This window comes from Miscanthus floridulus, chromosome 19 (assembly GCF_019320115.1).
Source record: "Miscanthus floridulus cultivar M001 chromosome 19, ASM1932011v1, whole genome shotgun sequence".
In the NCBI taxonomy this organism is placed as follows: Eukaryota; Viridiplantae; Streptophyta; class Magnoliopsida; order Poales; family Poaceae; genus Miscanthus; species Miscanthus floridulus.
In genome coordinates this window covers 93,029,732-93,054,671 of record NC_089598.1, presented here as the reverse complement: position 1 = coordinate 93,054,671, position 24,940 = coordinate 93,029,732, and the positions used below count along the sequence as shown (strand labels likewise).

Here is a 24,940-nt window from a genome sequence, read left to right as displayed (position 1 = left end):
CCATTCCTCTTCGACGGCACCTCGGGTCAGGTGCGGCAACTAATTGCCCTCCGCCTCTCTTCCTCTTCACAGAGCTCGGGCCGCATCCTCCCTCGGCAATGGCATCCAGCGATGCGGACAAGATCGGACAAGGACAGCGCCGCCCGCCTCTGCTGGCGTTGGTGGTGCCGTCGCATGCCTCAGGTCGGTCCCCATCGAGCCAACAGCACCCACGAAGCGTGACCCATGCTGGTGGTGCTCACATGCTGCCGCTCGGCACTGGCTCCCACTCTAAGACCGGAATCAACCAGCCCTGGTCTCACCCTCCCCCAATGTTGCAAATGTATGTTTCAGATGTTATCAGAGGTATGTTGCAAGTGTTTCATATTTATGTTGCAAAAGTAGTTCAGGATGTTGCATATGTTGAAAGTGTTTCAGAGGCATATGGCAAGTGTTTCAGAGGTATGTTGCAAGTGATTCCAGAGCCATGTTGCAAGCGTTTTTAAAAAAATATTTCATCTGTTTCAGACGTATGTTGCAAGCGTTTTTATCAGGATGTTGCACATGTTTCACACATATGTTGCAAGAGTATGCTTGTAATGTTTTAGATATTTCAGTGTTATGTTGCAATAAGTGTTTTCATGTTGCAAGTTGCAAGTGTTTTATCAAGACGATGCATATGTTTCACACATATGTTGTAAGTGTATGTTCTAAATGTTTCATTTGCTTTCAGACTTATGTTGTATTTAAGTGTTTCATGTTGCAAGTGTTTTGTGTTTCAGAGATATATTCAAAGAGTCATGAGGGCACGAGCCGGGCGCTTGGGAAGGGGCGCGGTAAGCCAAGGGCTGGCGGATGGGGCCTGTTTACTTCCCGAATATAAGGCGCGATTTGACTTAGTGCAGTCATCAAAAATATATTTTGACCTATAATTTCTCTTGTAATATATACTTTATAGGAATACAAGTTCATTCATTAGAAAGTATTTCTAAATACAAATCTAATGTAACTAGTTTTATTATACAAACTTTTCATATAATTAGACTAATTATTAGTTAAAGATAACAAAGTTTGAATTTTGAAATACGTGCATGCCTTATATTCGGGGACGGAGGGAGTAAAGGTGAAAATTTTCGCTCCCTCGAATAAAATCCCAAGAATAAGTAGATCTTATAACAAAATTTATTCAAGCCAAAAGCTTGCCACACCTAACCTTCAGCAAACTGTGGCTGCCACAGAAAGTGTGGCGAGCAAAATCGAAGCCACACTTGAGGCAAGGTTTGGAACGAAAATGAGTCTATGACATGTGGGGCAGGGTGCTAAAAAAGTTTGGCTTGCCATAGCTGTGGCAGTGAACCAAACAGCTGCCGAAGAAACTATGGCATGACTGACCTTTGGCATGGCAAGCTTTGGTCTCCAACCAAACACGCCCCCATGAAATTGTACAGAAGCAGTAGTAAACAAAGGCATCAGAAAAGTGGCTTCAATCTCAGAGGAGAGGAAATTATTCACTAGCTCTATCGTATGGCCTGTTCGGATGGTATTAAAGTCGGCTGATAAGCCAGCCTTAGCTGATTTGTTATGAGAAAAATATTGTAGATTCTAGCTGATAAGGTCAAGCGAACAGGCCTAATGATGTTTGCTTGCCTACCTTAATCACCAAACTAGTAAACATATTTCTTTAATATTATCTATTGTAGCTATTTAATAACGGCACGCTATATACACAAACTCTATGCGAAAAAATCCTTACAAGTAAATCATGCCATGTTGGTACACACTAATACAGAATCGATCTGTATCAACAGGTCCTTTTTTTGTAGGAGCGGTTCCATTAGCAGCCGCCCCTACAGTGGTCATGCTCGGGATCTGTTGGGCCAGCCGCCCCTACAAATCGAACAGTAGAGGCGGCTAGTGATACGAGCCGCCCCTACAAATGGGTCGATTTGCAGGGGCGGCTCATTCACTAGCCGTACTATTGTTCGATTTGTAGAGGCGGTTCAATGACCAGCCGCCCATACAAAGCCCTAGTACAAAGGCCCGACGCCCCCCTTCTTCCTCCTCGAACCAGTTACGGTAGCCCAAGAGAGGAAGAAAGGGGGCCTTGGACACCTCCTAAAAATTGCTCTTTCAAGGGGGAGGTTTTGATCTCATTTTCTTTGGTGGAGAGCTTGTAGAAGGTAAGAAAATGCTATTCCAAACATTTTTGAAAGTTTTAATGGTTGGTTAGTGAGTAATTAGGGTTTTACTTTTCTCTCTCTTCTATGGTGCTTGAGCCATTTATGAAGCAAATTAGACCAAAGTTTTGAAGGTTCTAGGGTAAATTAGTTAGTGGAATAAGATTAAACCCTTATTTAGTGGGTCTTGCTTAATTTTAGTGGTTTATTAGTTAGTTTAATGGATGTGTCATGTAGATCTAGATCTAGAGCTAGGGTTTGGTTTTATTATTATTATTATTAATTAATTTTTTGCATGAAGGATAGTGTGTAAAATATTAATTATTGCTAATTATTGTCTTTGAAATTGTTTGTTATTGTAACCAAGATATTAAATTGGAGAATTAAATATATATATTTTTAATTAGGTCATTAATTGTTCTCTAGAATGGTTTTTCATGAAACTGCTAGTTATATATCTATGAATAATTAGTCCTTTATTTTTTTTCTTTGATAGCTGTCATATAAGATGGAGTACAGGCAGTCTTGGATGTATGGTGCATTAAGGTACAAGCCAGGTTTCCGTGAGGAAGTGGGTAAATTTCTTGAAGCCATAGAGAACCATGCAAAGACATTGAAAGAGAATAAAGATTCAATTATTTGTCCGTGTAGAGATTGCAAGAATCATAAAGCATTCAAAGATGTGACGATCATCAGATCACACTTGATTATGCGAGGATTTGTTAAGGGCTACATAGTGTGGATTCATCATGGTGAAACAGTTATTGACGTCGATGATCTAAAAGAAGATGACGTTGAAACCCTAGGTTACCTGGACCAATATGTAAGCAGAGCTTGGTGCACAAATGGCTAATGATTACCTTGAGTAAGGTGGCGATACTGGTGGTTGGGATGGTAATGCCGAAGTTGGTACCAATAATGATAGCGGAGCACGTGTCGGTGATGAAGAAGATGATGATGATTTAGAGGACATGCTTCGGTCCATTGGACCAGAGATTTTACTAAAGAGCCCGAAAGGTCTAGAAAATTTGGAAAGGGTAAAAAAGGCATCGAAAGAGACTGTGTATGGTGTTGAAAAGGGTTGTCCGAAACACTGGACAGTGCTACGATTTCTGCTTGAGCTACTCATCCTGAAGGCTAAGTACGGCTGGTCAGACTGTAGTTTCAGTGATCTATTACGTCTCTTGTCATGGTTGCTGCCACAGCCAAACTCAGTTCCCGCCAACACATACCAAGCAAAAAAGGTTATAAATCCATTGACAATGGGGGTTGAAAAAATTCATGCATGCCCCAACCACTGTATTCTTTTTTCGTGGCGATATGTAAGTCATTAGATAAATGTCCCAGGTGTGGGGCCAGTAGGTACAAGAACAATGACCTTTACGATGGGGAAGAAGCCTCCACGGGGAAGAAGAGGAAGAAGGGTGGGAAAAATGTGGTACAAGATACTCAACCCCCAGAGGACACTCCATTACGCAACGATGCAAAGCAGAGAAGAATTTCGGCCTTGGTTATGTGGTACCTGCCAGTGGTTGACCGCTTGATTCTCCAACCACAGCATACATGACGCAACGACCGTTTAGACTATAGGGGAATGTTAGATCATCGACTTCAACCTTCGACTTCTTCCCTAGTCTCGCCATCTGTGGTGTGACTGCAGGAGGATGTTGAGTATATCACAACTAGGATAGAGTTAGTTGGGATTACGACCACGTATGCCGGCTTGACCACCAAGTCATGTAAACTCTATATTACCACCAAGAGGCTCAATGTAAATAATCCAATTTCATCCAATCCTACTCTAGTTGCTACAGTACCAGCACACCAGCGAACCCATCTGAATGCATTGTGCATCTATACATCATGCCAAATCAGCTAAGGGACTATTTTCAGCCAAATGTTTAACTTGAGGGATCGAATTGATCCTTAAGAATAAATGAATCTGACTATGTGAGCCCAATGGGCTGACAAAAAATGTTGCCAAACCTAAATTAAACTACAGTATGAAAGGGTAAAGTTGTAATATGCTACAATGACTCACCTCAGCTATTTGCTTTAATCTTTCTGTTGGATCATATGCTGCCAAGTCCACCTCGGTTCCTGCATACCTCTTGATGAATGGGTGTGACAGAAGCTACAAATAGTATTCAATGTAATCAAAGTAATAATAATGGAATAAAACATAATCTACTTGAGTTCACAGACATGCTGAAGTTATTGGGAAAATCACACTTCAACATTCTATGATCAAATCAAACTGAATAATAACCACTTCTCTGCATAAAAACAGTATGAGGCCATGAGAATTATGACAAATGTATATATTGAAACCCTACCTACAGTACTCAAATTATATGAAAATCATCTTATACTAAGTATCTTTACCTGCTCACACATGGGCCTTGCATCAGCATCTTTCTGCACGCAATCATTGATGAAGGAGCAGAATTCTGATGAATAAGCATCTACTGGTGGTGTTGGTGATGGATCATCAAGTATCTGAATTACAAGATATCAAGTTAAGAAAGAAGATAGGGAAGTGCAAATAACTATACAAAGATAATTACAAAAATGGTCACAGCGTCATATGACAAATTGCAATATGATAAGCATGCGTTGTTATAGCTAAGAGCAGGCAGCAGAGGGTAGGGGCGGCTACAACTAAGGTCAGTTGCGGTTGTTGCATTGTGTTGGACGTGCTTTTTTTAAGCTGCTACAGAAAAGCAATTAAGAAAAAATAACAGAGAAAATGAAGTCAAATTAAGTTGTGTAATTTCAAATAACCTGCTATAACTAAAAAGGAATCTGATCACATCAACCAGCAATTCGAAACAGAAACATGATACCAATTGGTATTAGAAGTGAACATTAAAAAAAGCAGCCTATGTGGGTAAGACAGCCCCCAGGCATTTTGCTAAGAAGACCTTCTCACACAGGTCAAGAAAACCCCTGAACCTGCACCACCCAAATGCAGTGTTGCCCATACGAGAATGACCACAACCTTGGGCCAGACCCCTTAGACCTGTGCTTTGGCATGGGACAGACAAGGAGAATTTTTTTAACCTCAGCCTAAAATTCGCTCCCACAGGAAGTCTACCCCAGGACCGAAGGAGTGCTACTAGAGCCGCCTAACCAACTCACACCTGTTCGCAGTGAACATTTACTACACTCAGATGATTTATACATTGCAAATTCAAAGGGAAAGTGGAGAACCCATCCATGCATTCAACTAGCAAAATCTAAGTCAAAAGACAAGTATATCATAAAAAACTAATATAACCTAGAGGACATGTACAAGTGGGTCATTTATCCCAGAGTACTCAGAGTACTAGCATTTGAAGTCAGTCCATGGAAAGGACAACATTTCATCCAAACATCAATCAATAATTACAGGTCTATAGTAAGAAACAAACAAGTAACCACCCAATAACCAACTCACCTGCAACATGAGATTTGCAAGGCCGTCATTTACGTCATATGGGAATTTTCCAGTAGCACATTCCAATATTGCTAGTCCAAGACTCCAAATATCAGCAACATAAGAATAGTTCTCATTATGAATTCTCTCAGGTGACATATATGTGACCGTGCCTACAAAGGTAGCACACTGGAACATATTTATTTAGCAGGAAAATATATTGCTAAGTCAGTCTATATTATTTCATTTTCACTACTATTCAGAAAAGAAATATCACAGAAGAACATTGCGATGACTGTCGCCAAGAAGTAGCATACCATAGCCATTGTATTGTCCAAACCAGCACTCACACCAAAATCTGTAATTTTCGCCTCGCCCTTAAGGCCTTGTTTGGTTGGGCTTTTGGCTTTGGCTTTTGGCTCCAAAAGTCAAAAGCCCAACCAAAGGGGCTGCTTTTGGAGGGTGCTTTTTCAGAAGCAGCTGCTTTTCCGTAGTTCATTTTTGAAAGCTGGTTTAACCCTGCTTTTGGCTTTTGGCTTTCTGCTTTTCGAAATTGGTGGAATAAAAAGCTCTTCCATAGTTGTTTCAAGAGAGATAAAGATAAAAGATATATTTTATACTTGTTTAACCAAACAACTTTCAGCTTTTCTACAGCTCACAGCCCACAGCAGCTTTTCCACAGCTCACAGCCCACAGCAGCTTTTTCCCACAGCCACAGCTCAACCAAACAGGGCCTAAGATTTACCAGCAAATTTGCTGGCTTTATATCTCTATGCACTAGATGCCTTACTTCAGGCAAGTATCGCAGACCCTTTTGAATTATACACAGAAGAATGTACCAAGTTAAATTTACAGAAAGTCATATCTTGGCTTTTACTAATGTCTAATGCTAACATAGAAACTACAGATATGGATTAAAAAGAAATGGAAGATCCATACAAGCAACACTTTCTGTAGCATATGTGAAAGAACTGGTTCTGGTATAGACTTCTTGACCCTTATAACATCTGCCAAGGAACCACCATCCATGTATTCAAGAGCAATGCTTATTTGTCCAGAATCAGGCATGTAAAATGCACCCTGGAATTCAACTAAACCAGGATAACAACATGCTTCACATAATGTTCTCATCTCATTGAGAATTTGTTGCCTCTTCTCCTGCAAAGGTATCAAGAAACATGAGTACATAAAAACTGTGAAAAAAAAAACTCTCAATGGCTTAAGTTTACCAACTGCAACTGTAGAATGAATATGAATTAGATAGGTAGTGACAACATAAAGTACCTGGATTACTCTATGTAATAATAAACATGGTTCACTGCCACAGTATTCAAATTGAATTTAGAACAAACGAGAGCATGTTTATCCTTTGACGTACACTACGGGATACAGTAGCTTTGTCGAGTGCCAGGGGCACTCGGCAAAGGCCCAAAAACACTCAGCAAATGCTTTTGCCGAGTGTAACACTCGGCATACAGCACACGGCATTGATTTGTCGGCAAACAGTAGTTTGCCGAGTGTTTTTTATCGCGCACTCGGCAACTAGTTTGCCGAGTGTCAATAAACACTCGGCAAAAATAAACTCTCAGCAAAAAAAATGTTAACGGGATGGCACGGTGACGTCGATTTTACCGAGTGCACGACGGAAAAACACTCTGCAAAGTTTCTCAAGTTTGCTGAGTGTCAAGCCAAAAACACTCGGCAAAGTTTCTCAACTTTGCCGAGTGTCAAGCCAAAAACACTCGGCAAAGTTTCTCAAGTTTACCGAGTGTCAAGACCAAAACACTCAGCAAAGTTTAGACACTTTGCCGAGTGTCACGCTCAAAACACTCGGCAAACAAGCGCGCAACGATCAGATTTTATGGTCACTTTGCCGAGTGTCCATTAGAATACACTCGGCAAAACCAAAACCACTCGGCAAAGAAGGTTCTCAGAATAACAGAAAATGGTCTCTTCGCCGAGTGTTTTGCCTTGACACTCGGCAACTCCTCTCTTTGCCGAGTGTTACACTATGGAATACAAATGATACTGGTGCTCGTTTTTCACAATAGATATAGGACAACACTATGGAATCTAAATGGAACTAAGAATAATATCAACATGTTTAAATTCAGAATAAAGCAGAAATCATTGAAAATGTGGAGACACTATCTAGCAGAGAGAGGGAGACAGAGCTGCTGCCGCCGCATCATGCTTCTCTTTATTATGCATCAGCAATTAGCATGGACCAAATCGAAGAGGAACCCAAGGCGCGAGAAGCGATCAGCATGGACCAAATCGGAGAGGAAGGGCTCACCGGTTGCTGGGAGGCAGGGGCGCCGGGTGGCCGTGCGGCGGCGGGAGGGGCTTCGTACCGGGGGCCGGGCCGGGAGTCACGCTGGGGGCCGGAAGTCGCGTCAGGGGGCCAGGAGTCGAGCTGGGGGCCGGGAGTCACGCCGGGAAGGCGGGGGCCGCCGGCGGCGACACGGGAAGGCGGGGGCCTGGCAGCAGGGGGCGGCCGTCCGGCGGCGGAGGGTGGCGGCCCGGCTGCGGGGGGTGGCGGTTCGGCGGCCGAGGGTGGTCCGGCGACGCGGGGTGGTGGGTGGCGCTCCAGCAGCGCGGAGGGCGGTCCGGCGGTGCGGAGGGCGGAGGGTGCGTGTGCGGGTGAGTGTGTGTGTAAGTGTGCTGCAGGATCGGGTAAAAACCAAAGGGCTTTGTCGAGTGCCCGCGATTTGGCACTCGGCAAAGTAAAGGTATGCCGAGTGCCAGATCCAAAACACTCGGCATTGTTTTTTGAATTTCCCAACTGGTACGATATTGTTAAGTGGGGCCGGCTTTGGTATTTTGTCGAGTATCCACTATATGACACTCGGCAACTATATTGTTTGCCAAGTGTCGTACAGTTAACACTCGGCAAAATAAATTGATATTTCATGCCCACCCATCCTCCTTCTTCATAACTTATTTTACTAATTTTGTTACGATGTAATTTAAAAATACCTTGTCAAATTCACTCAACAATGCATATTTGATTTTTCTACGAATATTAATCCATTATTTCATGCAGTTTTAGCTCAAATTCAATATATATCAATTAAAATTCTATAATTGCAGTTAATAAATTAAAATTATCAAACGGATCCGAAAAATTACTAAAATTTGACGTAAACCAATCTATATTGTCTATTGCCTATACAAAAAGTTTTGAAGTCAAACCATAGTTCGACCGTCACATTGACTCCAAATCTTACCGAAACCTTCTCAATGCTATGATTCTTCTTCGGAGATGCTTCGGTTTATAAAGGTCATACATGACAAATTATGCGAAACCTTCTCAATTTTTTCGATAGTCTCCACATATGATATCACGAGATTTTGACAAATCTCGTCATTTTCAGACTTCGTTTGCTTTTTTTAGAATTTAAAAATCATTCGGCCACAAGTTCGTGGTCGTGTTTCGTGAACAAAATGTTCAAAAATTCTTTTCATTTCCTGAGTAAGGCCCCAAAATGGACTCAATAACATGAATATGATTTCTCCACTCAATTTATTCCATTATTTGAATCAATTGCAGCTCAAATTTGACTTAAACCAAAAAATTCCTCTAAATGCAATAAATTAATTAAATATAGCAAACAGATCGAGAAATATGCCAAATTTTAACATGTAGTACCACATGTTGTATGTGGAGAGTAGAAAAAGTTTAGAGGGCAGGAGAGGGAAAAATTATTATTTTGCCGTGTGCCCATAAAAACACTCGGCAAAACATCATTTTGCCGAGTGTCAAAAAAAAAATACTCGGCAAAAATATGAGTTTGCCGAGTGTCAATAAAAAACACTCGGCAAACCTTATCTTTGCCGAGTGTCTCTAACGGACACTCGGTAAAGTTATAACGGCAGGGCGGCGCACCCAACGGCCGTCACATGGACGCCGCACGCCCAGCGCACGTGCCTCTACTTTGCCGAGTGTCCGTGTTTGCCGAGTGTTTTGTTGTAGTTTGCCGAGTGTTTTTTATTAGACACTCGGCAAAGCTGGGTTTTGGCGAGTGCTATATGTTTGCCGAGTGTTTAATTAAAAGCACTCGGTAAATAGGATGTTTGCCGAGTGCCCAATGAAATGCACTCGGCAAACCCTCAGGCTCTCGACAATTCTACTGTTTCCAGTAGTGGTATCTAATTGCTCTCATTCTGCAATAAAACCAAGCCAACACTGCTCTCACTGCAACTATACTACTGCACTCCATTAAACAAGTGTTGTGGAAAGCACTATAAACAAACATTAAGCCAGCTGCTTAAATGGATGCAGCAACCATCCCATCATGTATACATGACTTATATACCTGCTGGAGACCACAAATGCTAAATCGTATTAACAATCTGATTCTTAAAGGGCAGGATAATCATGTTTTTCTTTTTGTATGAGCATAATCACATGTAATTAGCAATACTCTGATCCCAAGTTACAGCTGATTGGCCCATCCGTGTAAATAGCCCATCACATTCATGCACTAGTATACTTAAGAGATTTCTGCACAAGATTAACTCAAAGAAAAATGATTCAGCAAAGAACAAAGACTCGTACGTGTGACAAAATGACACTTCTAAATTCTAATGCACAAGATTGGCTTCAAGATGAATCTGCATGTTCATAAAGTGAGCTAAACTAGTTAGAAACTTGTACCTAGCTTGATAGTACATTGGGATAAATTCACTACGTGAAAAACAGTCTGTAGCAATGGGACTTTTTTTTAGGGACAGCTGGCATTGGAGCCACCTCTACAGTGACGTGCTTAGGCTCCAACATAGCAGCCGTCCCTAAAAAAGCACAGTAGAGACGGCTGATAATACGAGCTGCCCGTGCAAATGCGTCGATCTGAATCCACGTCGAGCTGACCGACGACTCGAGTCCACGTCCGTCTCGAGCCCCCAGTCGCCCACACGCGCCCCCCTCCACCCCAAATCACTCTCTCGTCTCCTCCCTCTATCTTCTCGTCTTCCCCATCTCTCGTCTCCGCCGCCGGCCTGCCAGCCCACCACCGCCGCCGCCTCCGTCTCTGCTTAGTCCACATCTCTTTCTCGTCTCTCCCGCCACTCTCTCTCCATCATCCCTCCACCTTCTCTACTCCACCCTCGATTGCGCCTTTCCTCTCCCTCTCGCCAAAACCCTAAACCCTAGCGTTCGCGGTAGACGACAGTGGCGGCGGCCGAAGACCAGGAGATGGGCACATGGCGGGGAGGCGCTACTGGTGCACGCTGTAGCGGCGGCCGAAGAAAATGAGATGGGCGGCGCCTCCTCCACATCCCTCCACCCAGATATGGTTGGTGCCTCTCACTCCCTCGTTCCCTTCTCATCTTCTGACCCGGGGCGGCGGACGAGGCTGAGGCCACCGACGGCGACAATGGGCGGCGGCGAAGGCAGGTCCAAGAAGCGACGTTCTTCTCCCTCCTTAGGTACCCAGGGATTCCATTCGTACCCGCTCTCGCGGTTGAGCCCATCGGTTCGTTTTTCTGTGGAGCGTTGATTTCTTTTTCTTGCTTGGTTCAGGGGAGGAAGAGGGGAGGGAGTGGAAGAGGCGGGACAAGAAGGAGAGCAGGAGGATCTGCCGAGATGACAGGGAGGATGATGACGACAGGCACAAGAAGAGGAAGAAGGGGAAACACAGCGACAGGGGCAAAGGTTGGGCTCCTAAATCGTTACAGCTTCCGGATCTTTGGTTTCATCAGTATTTCAAGGATGCTAAAATCATTACAGCTTCAGTTCTCATTTTCTGAACATTATATGCTTATTTTTGCTGATATAAGTGATTCTGAGCCGCAGCATATTAACTGAATTTCTGCTAGCTCCATGTACCTATCCAGTCCTTATCCTGAGTTCCTGAGTAGTCCTATTATTTGTAATTGTATTGTTTTTCCTAAAATTTGCTTCTTAATTACACCGCAACTAATGGCAAAGTAAATCATTGTAGACCCTAACCACTTAGTTGTTTTATCTGGCAGAAATTTGTTGATAGCTCCAAGTTGAAGAGATAAAAGGATGTTGTCTGTCATGCTTGGTTTCCTGCCCTGTTGAGGAACAGGGTTTCTTTTTTTTTGTAATGCTAACAGAATTGGCTAGCATTTGTCTTGCTTCCAAAAATTGGCATGACTCTAAAAATTTTGGCTGCGCCAATGTATTGGCACGACTGATTTGATATTATTGTCTAGACAAATTTGGGGATTGGGGTGAGTTCAAGTTTCTCTTTGTCTGTGTAGGACAATGATTTGCTGCATGATATCTTTGACATCAAAATTGATCATACTGCTGTGCGGACCAACCCAGACCATGAATAGCGCCCATCATCTGGTTGTCTTCAAGAAATCTAAGTAAGAACTTCCCCTTACCAAGACCTAGATTTTGGAGACATTTTTTTTGTTTGGATTCCTGGTGGAGACATTTCTTCAAGAACTCTGCCAATGTTAAAGTTGTCTGTCTAAAAATGCAGTTCTGATACTGAGTCAAAATTCAGAGGTATTTAGGGGACCTTACCTTTGAACTAAAAAATAATCCTATAATTAAAGTTTTGTCTTTCAACATGCAGTATTTATATATGAATATTAGTTATATTGTCGTTCATGGATTAGTGGCACGTTTGCAATTTGTCTACGACTTTTAAGAATTCAAACTGCAGTTCATATATATGACAGGGCCTGCTCTTATTCATCTAACATTGGTTCCACACTCTTTGAGACATGCTACAGTCTGCTCATGTACTATTTAATTTGTGACGGAATTCCACCTTGTTTTGTATTCTGACATTATTCATAAGTAAGCTTCCAAAGCATGCTCATTTTTCTGTGTGATTTTACAGGAGCTTTAGATATAACCTAGCTGAGTTGGGTAGTTCTTGTCTAAAGACTTTCTGGTTGCGGGTTCTTGCTCAGTGTACGTGGAGCCATAAGAACAACGATTTAGGATGTTCTCAAGAAGCTGGAGGCCTCTGCGCTGGTGTTCAGCCAGTGCATGCCATCTCCCTGTTGCTGGCTAAGCTGGTAAGGCACTCAGCACCATATCCTTTTGTATCTTGGAAATGCGAAGGCCTGTCAACTATTGATAATTAAATTGTGATGATATATTATAAAATTAGTGCTTGGAAAGTAATGATATTTTTTTGTCAATGATTCATATTGTTCCATTCTATCCTTTGTTTATTATCTTTCCTGTTGTTTTACATATTGGTTAGGGAGTAGTGTTAACTTAAGTGCCAAGATGGATTAGTTAAAATGATGTAGGGGCTTTGATGCCTTTTGCTTCTACAGCTCATGGACATTTTGTGTTTTCGGCAACAATGCCATAACTGTCCCGCAAACGAAAAAAGTTACGAGCCCAGTTACTTTGGAGGTGTGCTTACTAACGAGTAAAGTTAATCAGTTAATTATATTTTTGCAGGTGTGCATGAGCTATCCAGTGTGCATGAGCCCAGTTACTTCATATCGATTCTCAAGACGTATACATATCGACAATCATCATTAGCTTATATGTTTGTATACATACTTGTAACGTTCACTTAGGTAGAAATCCTCAGTACCAACACCTTGTGCTCTTGTGCTTGTGGTCATATTTGAATTATATATGTTCTAGTGTGTGTGTGTTTTCTGGTCGAATTTGAATTGTAAATTTGAATTTTTTTTATGGGAAGATGTACGGTAGGGGTGGTTCTGGACTGAACTACCCCTACAAACAGCTATTATAAGGGCGGCTGGTACTACAGCTGCTCCTGTAAATTGATTTGTAGGGACGGCTGATAACACCAGCCGCCTCTACAAATCGATTTGTAAGGGCGGTCTGGGAACCGTCTCTACAAATGCATGATTTGTAGATACGGTATGGTAGGGGCGGCTGACCGAGCCGCTTCTACAAAGCCTCACCAGCTGTCCCTACAAATGATATGTGTAGTAGTGATTATTTAATTTTAACAATGGTATGCAATCGAATATGACAAAGAATATCATCAAATATGTACATATATAAGCACGAAACGCCAAACAATTGCATAATTCCAATCAGTCTTCCATTCTCCAATTAATCGTGTAGCACATAGCAGTACCCTTTCTGTCCAACAACTGTACAAGTACAAGTCTTGGCAGGATGTTTTCAGCTCCAATTTGTTTTGCTCCAGCTTTTGAACAGCAAGAATGTTACCGGTATTTACAAGGCATCTGAATAATCACAATTAATCGGTCCATGGAGGTTGACCAGGGGCACCGAGGCAACTAGCTCGACCAGAAACTTAGTCGTCCAACTATTCGTCGCTTAATCACGATTAATCGTACGACTAGGATAGGAATGACCAGGTTGGTTGCTCTGCTTTTCGTGGGCCTGCTTAACTGGGCTTACATGTGGGCTAATGGGCTGCCAATTTGGCATGTTAGGGTTAGCATAAGAGTTCACCAAAATGCACAGCAGGGAGGCACGCTGGAATCCTCCCCCACGCTGCTGCAATTCCTCTTCTGCCTGTGCGCGGTTCCTCTTCGTGATGAACTACTCCTCAGACGGTGTGTGCCCTTTCCCTCCATCTTCTTCCGTCCTTCATCTTCTCCCCTTGTGCAGTGATCATGCTTGCTTTATTGTGTATACTATATAGTATATAGAGGCATATAGTATGTATATGTCCTGAAATATATAGGACAACTAGGACTGATTAATCAATCTGGTCAATGACTAATCACGATTAGTCACCTCGTCGGTCCCATTGCGACCAGGTTTGACTATACGATTTGTAAACGTTGGTTTAATCGCATTGCATGGTACACAAAGAAAAAGAAATACGACCTACAATGCGAAAAGTATGATCCATGACGCAAACTAAACAAGGAACTACGAATGTAGGGCTCATTTTAAAATTAGTTTTTCCCTTTAAATAAATATTATACAGTTGGGGGAAATTTAGACATTGGTTAGAACAGATAGGATTTAGTGTTTTAAACTAGATATCTTGAATTATGCAGTTGGGGGCAAAACGAATATAGCTATTGCAATCAACTAGAGGTGCATAATAAGTCCTTCACACAAGCTCCCCAAGAATGTAGGTCTTCATTGCAAAGAAATATTGTGAATGGTGGTTAAGCAATTGTGGGAAAAGAGTGCACAAAAACATGGTTTCTATTTGCATCTTTGACCATAAGGAATAAGATACGAACCTTCTCGAATATGTTTATCTTCTTCGAGGCCAAGATTAGATGAACTGGAATAAATATAGCTCTCTCCACTACACTACTTGCACCATTACCGATGGGACCAAATATGTGCATCTCATGAGAGGCACAACGGTAACCCTTCTCATCAGAATCTGACTCGTCCGGCCCAGCACTTCGTTTATGAAAGCCATGCTCATTGATGTTATACTCACCCAAGGATCTACTAAGTAAATTAACAGTCCCACCATCAGAAATCTACAAACAGAAAAACAATATGTATAATCCATTAAATAATGTTCAGTTTATGAGATTAAGAGTTTAAGCACTGTGCATGATATAACACCAGTCTGAATAAAATTGGTTATCACAAATTATCCCAACCATCCACAATTGATCCTCCACATCATTTCCTACTTTTGTATTCAGTTGCATCAAAGGTGTAGCAGTGATGAACTGGAGAAGGTTTTTCCTTCTTCTTTTTTTGAAGAAATCCATTTTACAACCAAAACAATCCACTTCGTCCACTTAACCCACTAAGCAAAAGTTAGGTTGGATTTATTCTCTCAAACTATTTAGATTGGTCCAATCTACACCCCCACTCCACCCCCAAAAACAAGATTTGTCTTTTTTCTCACCACACAAGATGAGTTTTAAGTTCAGGTTTTTGTCAGGTGACTGAGGATATGATGTCCTATGTTAGAAAAATACATTGAGAATTTTATATGATTACTTCCATGCAAATTTGTATCTCAAGGGTTAAATAAGTATGATGCTCCTAGCCTACAAAAATAACCATGAAAAGTTCATGTATTTTTCTAACATAGGACATCATATCCTTTCATAACCCACAAAATTTTAACTAAAAACTCAACTTGTACATGTGGAAACAAAACGACAAATCTCAATGGGGGTAGAATGGACCAATTTAAATAGTTTGAGGTAGTAAATTAAACCTAAATTTTATTCATGGGTTCAAGTGGACAAAGTGGATTGTTTGGAAAAGCAAAAAGGACTTCTTTTCCTTTTTCTTTTTCTTGCATAACTTGGGAAGGAACCGTGACTTGGGGCTCTTGGTGGGTTTCAACTCTAGCCTACCCCAACTTGCTTGGGACTGAAAGGCTATGTTGTTGTTGTTGTTGTTGTTGTTGTTGTTGTTGTTGTTGTTGTTGTGCATAACTTGGGAAGGCTGGCAACATCCTTATTTAGCATAGTTCATGCATTACTGGGAGCAGTGGCGGAGCTCATGAATTTGCATGCCTAGGGCCAATATTTAAGCACCTAAAGCACCAGCGTGGTCACATCTATGTAGTACAGATACGTGGATGCTATTTCTTCGAGAATCCAAACACCCAATATGCAGGAATATTTTATTATTTTGTTTGAAAAACAATAACAATGTTCATATAATAGCAAGAACAACAAATCATCTTATGATTACGTCGTTTTGCATTTTTGTTGTTGCATTTTGGTTGCAAACAAACAACAACAACAATTCAATTGTTAGATAGACAAGATAACAGGATCCTCAAATCCCTGACTCAAAAAAAGAAGTGGTTGGTCAGGAAATATAACTATGAATAAGCAAGGACTCTGCATAAAAGAGTGCCAAAGGAGATATAACCTTTTTTAGAGACTGTGATTATGGAAAGAGTGGCAAGGGATGTTTTCTTCAAAAAGGAACTGCCATAGGAAACTGAAGTGGCTTAAATAACAAATTGACCTGCAATGCTAGTTTCCATGCAGTTGAGTGAATCGTCATGTTTCTCATGCAGTGAGGATTTGCCTATTGCCAGCGGCGGTGCCAAGCGTGCTACACTCCCGCACAGGGGCACATGAGGAGACAACAGTGTGCCACCAACGCCAGTCGCCCAGCCAGTTGGTCATACAACAGTGTGCCACCAATGCCTTGGTGGGATGCGGTCGGCATGATCGTGGAGGCCCATGCGCAGGTGCTAGCAAACAGGCATGAAGATCAATCTTTGAAAATACCTTGGCACCAGCCAACTGATCGAACAAAGTATCAATATGAGGTAAAGGATACTTGTTCTTAATGGTTACCTCATTGAGAGGACGATAATCCACACACATCCGAAGAGTGCATCCTTCTTCTTCACAAAAATAGCTGGACAACCCCATGGTGAAGAACTAAGACGAATGAATCCCTTCTCCAACAATTCTTCTAACTATTTCTTTATCTCAGCTAGTTCCTTTGGAGCCATGCGGTAGGGACGCCGCGAAATAGGAGCAGTACCAGGTTCTAACTCAATGGAAAACTCCACATCACTATCCGGTGGTAACCCAAGTAGATCTTCAGGAAAGACATCCGGAAACTCATAAACCATAGGAATAGAGACAAGATTAGAAGAGGCTTCAGTATGAGCAATGACTGGTAGGGTGGAAACTAAAGACATAAGGAGAGACATTCTATCCTCAGAAGAAGGAAGCTTCAACTCAACAATTCTTTGCCTCAGGTTTAGGACTACTCCAAAACTTCTCAACCAGTTCATTCCCAGAATTGCATCTATGCCTTATCCAGGCAATAACATGAACTAGAGACAATAAGAGTGAGTTGCTAGCACTAGTCTCATTGTGTCTATCCGAGTGTTAATGCACAACTGCGCACCCGGAGTTCTGATTCTATAGGCAATAGAAATAGCCATAGTAGATATATTGTGCCTTTGTGCAAACCACATACTCATGAATGAATGTGATGCACCAGAATCAAATAATACATATGCTGGGTGGGAATCAATGGTGAACATACCAGCAATCACGGGCTCTCCCTGCGGGATCTCCTCGGCCTTGGTGAAGTTAACCTGTCCCGAGCGGCTCATGGGCACCTTCTTCCTGATGATAGTCCTCTTAACCAAATGAGAGTTGGCTGAAGGCTAAGAAGACTGAGTAAGCTGATTCTAGGGCACTCACGAGCATAGTGGCCTTCCTTGCCACACTTAAAACAAGCACCCAGCTTGTTCCCCCGTCCCTGACGAGGCAGAACCTGCTGTCCCTGAGGCTGTTGTACGTGCTGAGTAGGTGCACGGTACTGAGTGGGAGATGCCTAGTGAGTCTGTTGAGTCTGGCAAGATGACTGTCCACCCAGAGAGTGATAGGACACCCTCCTCATAACCTATACCTTTTGCGACTGTGGGTGACTAGAAGACCCAGTGATCACCCTCTTGCACTTCCACTCAACCTGAGAGTCACGCTGAAGTCCCTCCATAGCAATGGCAGCATTCATCAAAGCACCAAAGGTCTGATAGCCCCATGTATATAGCTTCTCTTGCAAGATGCAAGAGAGACCACGATTAAAACGTTCCATCTTCTTCTCATCAGAATCCACATGAGTCCCAGCATACTGTGCAAGATGGTTGAACTTGTTCACATACTCTATCATAGTCATGTTTCCTTGCTTTAGCTCTAGAAACTCGGATAGCTTCCTATTCAGCAAACCGGTAGGAATATAGTACTAACGGAAAGCAGTGGTAAACTCCCGCCAAGTCACATGGTGGTCCACAGGCTGCATGGCATTGAAAATATCCCACCAAGCACTAGCAGATCCCAGAAGCTGATGTGCGGTAAAGCGCACCTTCTGCTCATCAGTCACATTGAGCAGCTGAAACTTTTGCTTTAGAATACGAAGCCAATACTCCATGTCCAGAGGCTCAGTAGTCGGTGGGAACATGGGCGGGTGTGTCCCCAAGAAGTTCTGATAGGAACAGGACCTCTTGGGACCGCGGGCATCGCCCCCGTTCCCGCCATTACCACCAGGGCCTCCATGGGCGAAGCCACCAAAGCCAATACTCACAATAAGCAGCCAACATTTTAGCCATCATCTCGGCATAGGTCATCGGAGGCGGTGGTGGTGGTGGAGGAGGAGGACCAAGGAATGGGGCCTCGTGGCTCTCCCCGTTGGCATCGCCACGACCATTTTCGCCCTAGTCTTCACCAACACCACGGCCCGTCCCAACACTAGGGCTCCCACGCCTAGACCTCAGGTTCATCTGTGAACAGATAGGAACCCACCATTAGGGACAAGGCCTCCCTATTTAGAAAAAAAGGCTAAAAAGATGATAAGGCCCAATAAATGGTTACTAGCGAGGCTTTTCCTTAAGAGTTAAAGCATTTATCTTTATTTATTATCCTATCAATTTACTACCCAAAAATTATACATGTGGGGGAGTTTAGTTTAAGCAAGATTCTCTTTTCATGATGCATGGATCGACCTATTCGTTCGCTCAAGCCAGAATATAGAAGCATTCGTATAAAATTTTTGGCACAACGCACACTCACTTCCCATACGCTAAACGATTCTTATGCAGCGTAAGTTAGTGTACCTATAGAAGATTGATTAGATAAAACTAGTGCCACTATCCTAGATAGACCATATTACTAGGGTTTATAATTATTTACGTAATTTATCATATTCTACTTATCGCAAAGCTTTTGTTGGTCAAATTTTAGGTTTTGAAAATAGTTTTTAAACTCGTAGATTCATTATTGGGCTCTGATACCACCTGTGGCAGAACCGCCCAAAATAACACGCTTTTGGAGCACGTTCGTCTTCCACTAGACACTAAGCACCTCGAAAGAGAGCTATATCGGACAGTTCCGCCGTGCACACCCCAGGGGAGAACTCGAAACAATCCACGTTTTGCGTCCAGAATCCAATAATGAGATCAAGCTTACAATACTTAGTCTATTTTATACAACCAGAATTCTTGGAAATCATTTATTATAATACCAAAGTTTAGAGTGCGATAATTAAGAAGCGGAATAAAAATAAACATTTAGCGGAATCAATACAAGGATCCATCTATGCCCACCAGAAGAATCCTCCACACAAGAGCTACTCCTCAAGCTGCACCTACAACAGGGGTAAAATAAACCCCGAGTACACAATGTGCTTACCAAGGAGTATGATAGGCAATATGGGTTTGTTGTTTTCTTTTTGTTTACGAAAAGTGTTACTAATAGTTCATCCTTACAGTCAAGTTTTATTAGCAGACATGATTACTTTATTAGCTAACCATTCTAGGTAAGCACATATTCTACTTTCAAGCAAGGGTTGAGCCATCAGAACCATTTCACCATCTTTCATCTTTTAGTTCTTACTACGGTGCTAGACCATAGCCAAGTCGTACCATCTCACAGAAAATGGCGATTCGTGAACCAATGTATCCCACCTGGGTAACCCAAAACACACGCCCCGTTTATGCCCCAGGCACAAACAAGACCAACCCATTCCACTCTTGTTACGAGGTTCAGGTCCCCATCCAAACTTGGACTTCAAGCCCCCACACTTGAGACCCGGTCTCGGTATGGTGCTTAGACCTTCACCTTTCTCCGCCTCTAATCAGTCGGTCCGAAAAGAGCCGAAACCCATGACAAGAGCGTAACGAGCCTTCCTGCTCCCATAAGTAAGTATGTGCTCAGGATAATAAGTATGTGACCTGACTACCATCCACAGCAATGGACGGTCCTTAATCGACACAAATAGGGAAAACAGTGCAACCAAGCTAAGCCCCGTTGGCCATGGGACACAACCTGTTACACCCACCAATACCTATACCATATCCCTACCATATCTCCATTTTTCCTTTCATTGTTTTATCACGAGAGTAACTATAATAATCACCTATTGTGAGTAACGGTAGGTTACTCACGCTACCGAAAACCTAAGTATAGCAGCTACTCGAACATGTACTAGTAGAACTCATAGGACAGTTATATCTATGCATGTGGTTTTCATAAAATTCCTGTAACGTAAATGCACATCACACGCATATATATATAGTGATTATCAAAAATAAGGGTTATGCACCGGGGCTTGTCTTGGGTAGGCGTGGTGTTAGCTAAGTCAGTCAGTGGCGGCTCTAGGACCTCCTCCTCATACTCCTTGATGATCTCCTCGAACTCGTGATCGTCGATGGTCACGATCTCCACCAACTCGTTCTCTATATGCATGCGATGATGATACAACACTTAGCATTTATGCAACAACAACTCTTAAAATAAGAATACGCATACTAAGCTACTAAGCTAGCTCTAATGACTAAGGTACTAAGCTAACTATCATCTTCATCAAGCAATGTGTTGGATTCAACTAACAAACCCTTAGCTTGGCAAATTAAGGATATATCTTTATTTCTACTAATGATTTAATGCATATTGAAACAAAGAGCATTTAACTATCCTAATGTTTAGTCTATTCTAAAGCTACAAAAATTACAGTGTGCACATAATAATACCATGACGCTACTATAAAATTTTCATGACTAAATCTATCACTAATTTGCCACAAAAATTCCTACAATAATTAACTTAATAATATTGAGCACTTTCAAATGATTTAATAGCTCCTGGTATCAACATGTATATATGAACTAAATACACTAACAGATAGAGCACAATTTTAGGAACCTAACAAAATTTGTTTCATGATTTTTGGACATAAACATGATTTTTATATGATTTACCAAAGATCAGCTCAAAAATTAAATTAGAAAACTATTTCTATTTCCTTAGGAAAAGAAAAACGAAACCTCCCGCACGGCCCACACGTGCAGCCTGCATGACACAGCGCCCGCGTGCGAAGTGGCCCATAGGCGCGGCCCACCCGAGGCCGACCCGCACGCGAAATAGTCCACGGCGGGAGGAAATCTCGCGCGCGTTGGCGTTTTTGCAAAATAGACCTCGCACTTCTCTCGAATTACAACTAAGTCCTAATGCTATTTCCCCCTCTCTCTCAAACCTTCTCACTTAACCCCCTGGCTTCCCTAGAATTCCCTCGCGCGCATCCCCGGCAACTCAGTGCACGGTGACGCGGCGAGCGGCGGCACTGAGCGCCTACGCCGGCCACCTGGGACCGACGGGAGGCCACCTAACGGGTCGATCACCATCTCCGATCTTGGTGGCTATGCTAAGCGGCGGCGAGGGGTGACGGGACGCGCTGGAGCGAGTTGCAGCGATGCATGATAGTCTGCGATGGCGGCGTAGCTGCCCCGATGATCTAGAGCACCTAAGAACCTAATTGGCTAGCGAGGGAGCATAAGTATACTACCGTGGACCTAGACGAGGTGACGGTTGGGATGGAGGATGGCAGAAGAGGGCTGGTCATGTGCGGTCGAGCCGTGCGACAGCGCACCATGGTGGCACGGTCGTGTCAGCGACGACGGGGAGGCGGTAGCGGTTTTGTTGACGTGCGCAAGGTGGAGAGGGAGGCATGGTGAAGCTAGTGGTGCAGGTTAATTGGTTCATGAGGGATGATAGGAGGGCAACCCACATCCACGACCAGATGCGGCCTTATCGTCCCGGCGGTGGGGAAACTCCAAAATTGGAGCTTGGCCATGCGCGCTTCAAGGCTGGGTGGGGTCAGGCAGTGGGAGAACAAGATGGTGAAGCCGTGGATGCGATGAATTGAATGGAGGTGGTCGCTCGCTAGGTAATTTGATGGCGCGGCTCGATGATGGCAACTGAGGGAGAAAGAGAGAAAGAGAGAGACAGGGCGCGGCAGGTGGGCTCGGCTCTGCCTCGCCTTGGTGGGATGCGGTCGGCGTGATCATGGAGGCCCACACATAGGCGCTAGCAAACAGGCACGTGCATTTGTGACCGGCATGGCCCACGCGTCGTAGTGCCATTAATGATAAGGTGACGGCGAGCCCAACCATGTGCGCGCGACAGAGGCGGCATCGCACTGGGCCGGCAGTGGCGTAGAGATGCAGAGTGAGGCACAGACATGACGGTGAGGCGACGGCACCGACAGCAGCTGCGGCACGGCGTGGGGCGAGTCGCAGTGCGACAGCACGGCGGGACCGGCGGCAGCACCGCCTGACTGCGCAAGCAGTAGCGGCGGCTCCGCGCGCTAGGAGCCAGTGACGGACAGACCACAGCTAGGCCCGAGCAACCGTGGCCATCCACGCATGGCAGCGTACGTGCACGCGGGACAGACAGCATGGCGACATCGAATGCCCGAGCGTGGTGACCGCGCCCACGCGGCCAACCAACCCGAAACTGTGTCGTGCACGAATTTTAAAGCGCATATAAAAAACTAAACGATTGCTTCTGGACATTAACCATCTTCACCATACTCAAGATGGCATATGAGACTACCAAATCGAACTATAACAATACACCATCCCTTAACCCAATCTCTCAAAATAATTTGCTAAACATAGCAATGTCTAGCAGTTGATAAACTTGAAAATTTTCTAAGTTTTTTAGCTGAACTTGATTTCAATTTGCAATTTCTAGGCTAGTAGAAATATTAGTTAGTAATATCATTTTTCAACATCAAGTATTTCACTGTCATCTACAAAGTTTGTACTTTAAACTTTATTTAAGTATCACACACATGTTCTATAGTATTTTTGCTTAATAAAAATTGGTTTTCAACCCTACTTGATATACATGAGATATTGAATCAACTTTCATTTAACATTTTTATTGATCATTTTAAGTTACAAGAAATTTATCTATACATTCTATCACATGCATTAACACATAAACATCATGTTCATGACATGTTTTAGTAAATGATTTAAGGTGTAACACCGAGGATGTTATAGGTATGTTGCAAGTGTTTCATATGGATGTTGCAAAAGTAGGCCGGGATGTAGCATATGTTGCAAGTGTTTTAGAGGCATGTTGCAAGTGTTTGTTAAAAATGTTTCATCTATTTCAAACATATGTTGCAAGCTTTTTTTATATGGATGTTGCATATGTTTTACACATATGTTGTAAGAGTATGTTCGAAATATTTCAGTTGTTTCATTCTTATGTTGCAATAAGTGTTTTTATGTTGCAAGTTGCAAGTGTTTTATCTAGATATTGCATATGTTTCACACATATGTTGCAAGTGTATATTCTAAATGTTTCATCTGCTTTCAGACTTATGTTGCATTTAAGTATTTTATGTTGCAAGTGTTTCGTGTTTCAAAGGTATGTTCAAAGAGTCATGGGGCACGGGCCGGGCACCACAGGAAGGGGCACGGTGAGCCAGGGGCCGGTGATCAGGCCTATTTACTCCCCGAATATAAGGCGTGATTTGACTTGGTGCGGTCTTCAAAAATATAGTTTGACTTATGACTCCTCTTATAATACATACTTTATAGGAATACAAGTTTAATCATTAGAAAGTATTTCTAAATACAAATATAATGTAACTACTTTTATAAAATAAACTTTTGATATAATTAGACTAATTATTAGTCAAAGATAACAAAGTTTGAATTTTGAAATACGTGCATGCCTTATATTCGAGAACGGAGGGAGTAAAGGTGAAAAATTTCGCTCCCTCAAATAAAAGTCCAAGAATCAGTAGATCTTATAACAAAATTTATTCAAGCCAAAAGCATTCTGAGTCCATGAAATTGTACATAAGCAGTAGTAAACAAAGGCATCACAAAAGTGGCTTCAATCTCATAGGAGAGGAATTATTCACTTGCTCTATCGTCTATGATGTTTGCTTGCCTGCCTTAATCACCAAACTAGTCAACATATTTCTTTAACATTATCTACTGTAACTATTTAATAATGGACACTATATACACAAACTCTATGCGAAAAAATCCTCACAAGTAAATCATGCCATGTTTGCCTAGTGCGATTTTCTTTTTAGTTATCTATTGATTATTTTTGGCCACTTAAGAAACAATGAAAAAGGATAGTTATGAAAATATTCATACTTTTCATTAGATTATGTGAAGATTTTTACATTAAGGGTCTGTTTGGCAGGGCTCCTCTCTAGCTCCGGCTCTGGCTCCTGCGGAGGAGCCCTGCCAAACGTTTTATTTCTGGAGGAGTCGTTTTCAGCAAAAAGCAGAGGAGCCGGAGCCATGTTGGAGGAGCTACAAATTGTGGTTCCTACAAAACGGCTTTGGCTCCTCTCGAGGAGCCCCTCGAGAGGAGCCATGCCAAACACCCCCTAAATATATGTATGCGAGAAATTTTCTATTCAATATGGAGTAGATGGAGTAGATTTGCTTATCTTTTAACATACATATTTCATAAGAAATTTTCTATTTAACATGGATAAAAAAAATTATTTCCATTTTATTAACTAAAAATAATAGTACTAACCTAAATCGTTTATTTTTTAGTCAACTTATAGAAGTATAGGTTAATTATAATCATCTTTACTTTTTAGCATTATTAGGCACACAACTCAAATCAAACAACTCTATTATAAACTTGCCTAAACAGGCAAAAAAGCATC

The 24,940-nt window shown here is 42.4% G+C and overlaps 2 protein-coding genes across 3 annotated transcripts; one reads left to right on the top strand and one right to left on the bottom strand.

Moving 5' to 3' along the window:
* Nucleotides 1-3,957: 3,957 nt before the first annotated feature.
* On the bottom strand, nucleotides 3,958-14,942 carry LOC136526375 (mitogen-activated protein kinase kinase 3-like). Its single transcript, XM_066519063.1, has 8 exons — nucleotides 14,731-14,942; nucleotides 6,514-6,732; nucleotides 6,304-6,385; nucleotides 5,892-5,959; nucleotides 5,596-5,763; nucleotides 4,542-4,655; nucleotides 4,198-4,290; nucleotides 3,958-3,993 (listed from the first exon to the last, which is right to left on the bottom strand). The coding sequence occupies exons 1-8, from the start codon at nucleotides 14,839-14,841 to the stop codon at nucleotides 3,958-3,960; spliced, it is 891 nt and encodes a 296-aa protein (XP_066375160.1). The 5' UTR covers nucleotides 14,842-14,942.
* LOC136529067 (uncharacterized) lies at nucleotides 10,491-13,755 on the top strand. Of its 2 annotated transcripts, none has more exons than XM_066522120.1 (5): nucleotides 10,491-11,004; nucleotides 11,099-11,230; nucleotides 11,806-11,916; nucleotides 12,402-12,582; nucleotides 12,980-13,755. In XM_066522120.1, the coding sequence occupies exons 1-3, from the start codon at nucleotides 10,833-10,835 to the stop codon at nucleotides 11,811-11,813; spliced, it is 312 nt and encodes a 103-aa protein (XP_066378217.1). In that variant the 5' UTR covers nucleotides 10,491-10,832; the 3' UTR covers nucleotides 11,814-11,916; nucleotides 12,402-12,582; nucleotides 12,980-13,755. The 2 variants fall into 2 exon arrangements, with proteins under 2 accessions (XP_066378217.1, XP_066378216.1); XM_066522119.1 differs by having other exon boundaries at nucleotides 11,551-11,916.
* Nucleotides 14,943-24,940: the final 9,998 nt, after the last annotated feature.

Excerpts from the sequence above, each read along its gene's own strand:
- LOC136529067 (XM_066522119.1), top strand. The coding sequence starts at position 10,833 with ATGGGCGGCGCCTCCTCCACATCCCTCCACCCAGATATGGTTGGTGCC. Across the intron at positions 11,005-11,098 it reads ACGTTCTTCTCCCTCCTTAG|GGGAGGAAGAGGGGAGGGAG; the intron begins GTACCCAGGGAT and ends TGCTTGGTTCAG.
- LOC136526375 (XM_066519063.1), bottom strand. The coding sequence starts at position 14,841 with ATGCACATATTTGGTCCCATCGGTAATGGTGCAAGTAGTGTAGTGGAG. Across the intron at positions 5,960-6,303 it reads GCTGGTAAATCTTAGGCCCT|GCCTTAAGGGCGAGGCGAAA; the intron begins GTTTGGTTGAGC and ends CAACCAAACAAG. Across the intron at positions 4,291-4,541 it reads CAAGGCCCATGTGTGAGCAG|CTTCTGTCACACCCATTCAT; the intron begins GTAAAGATACTT and ends TACTATTTGTAG.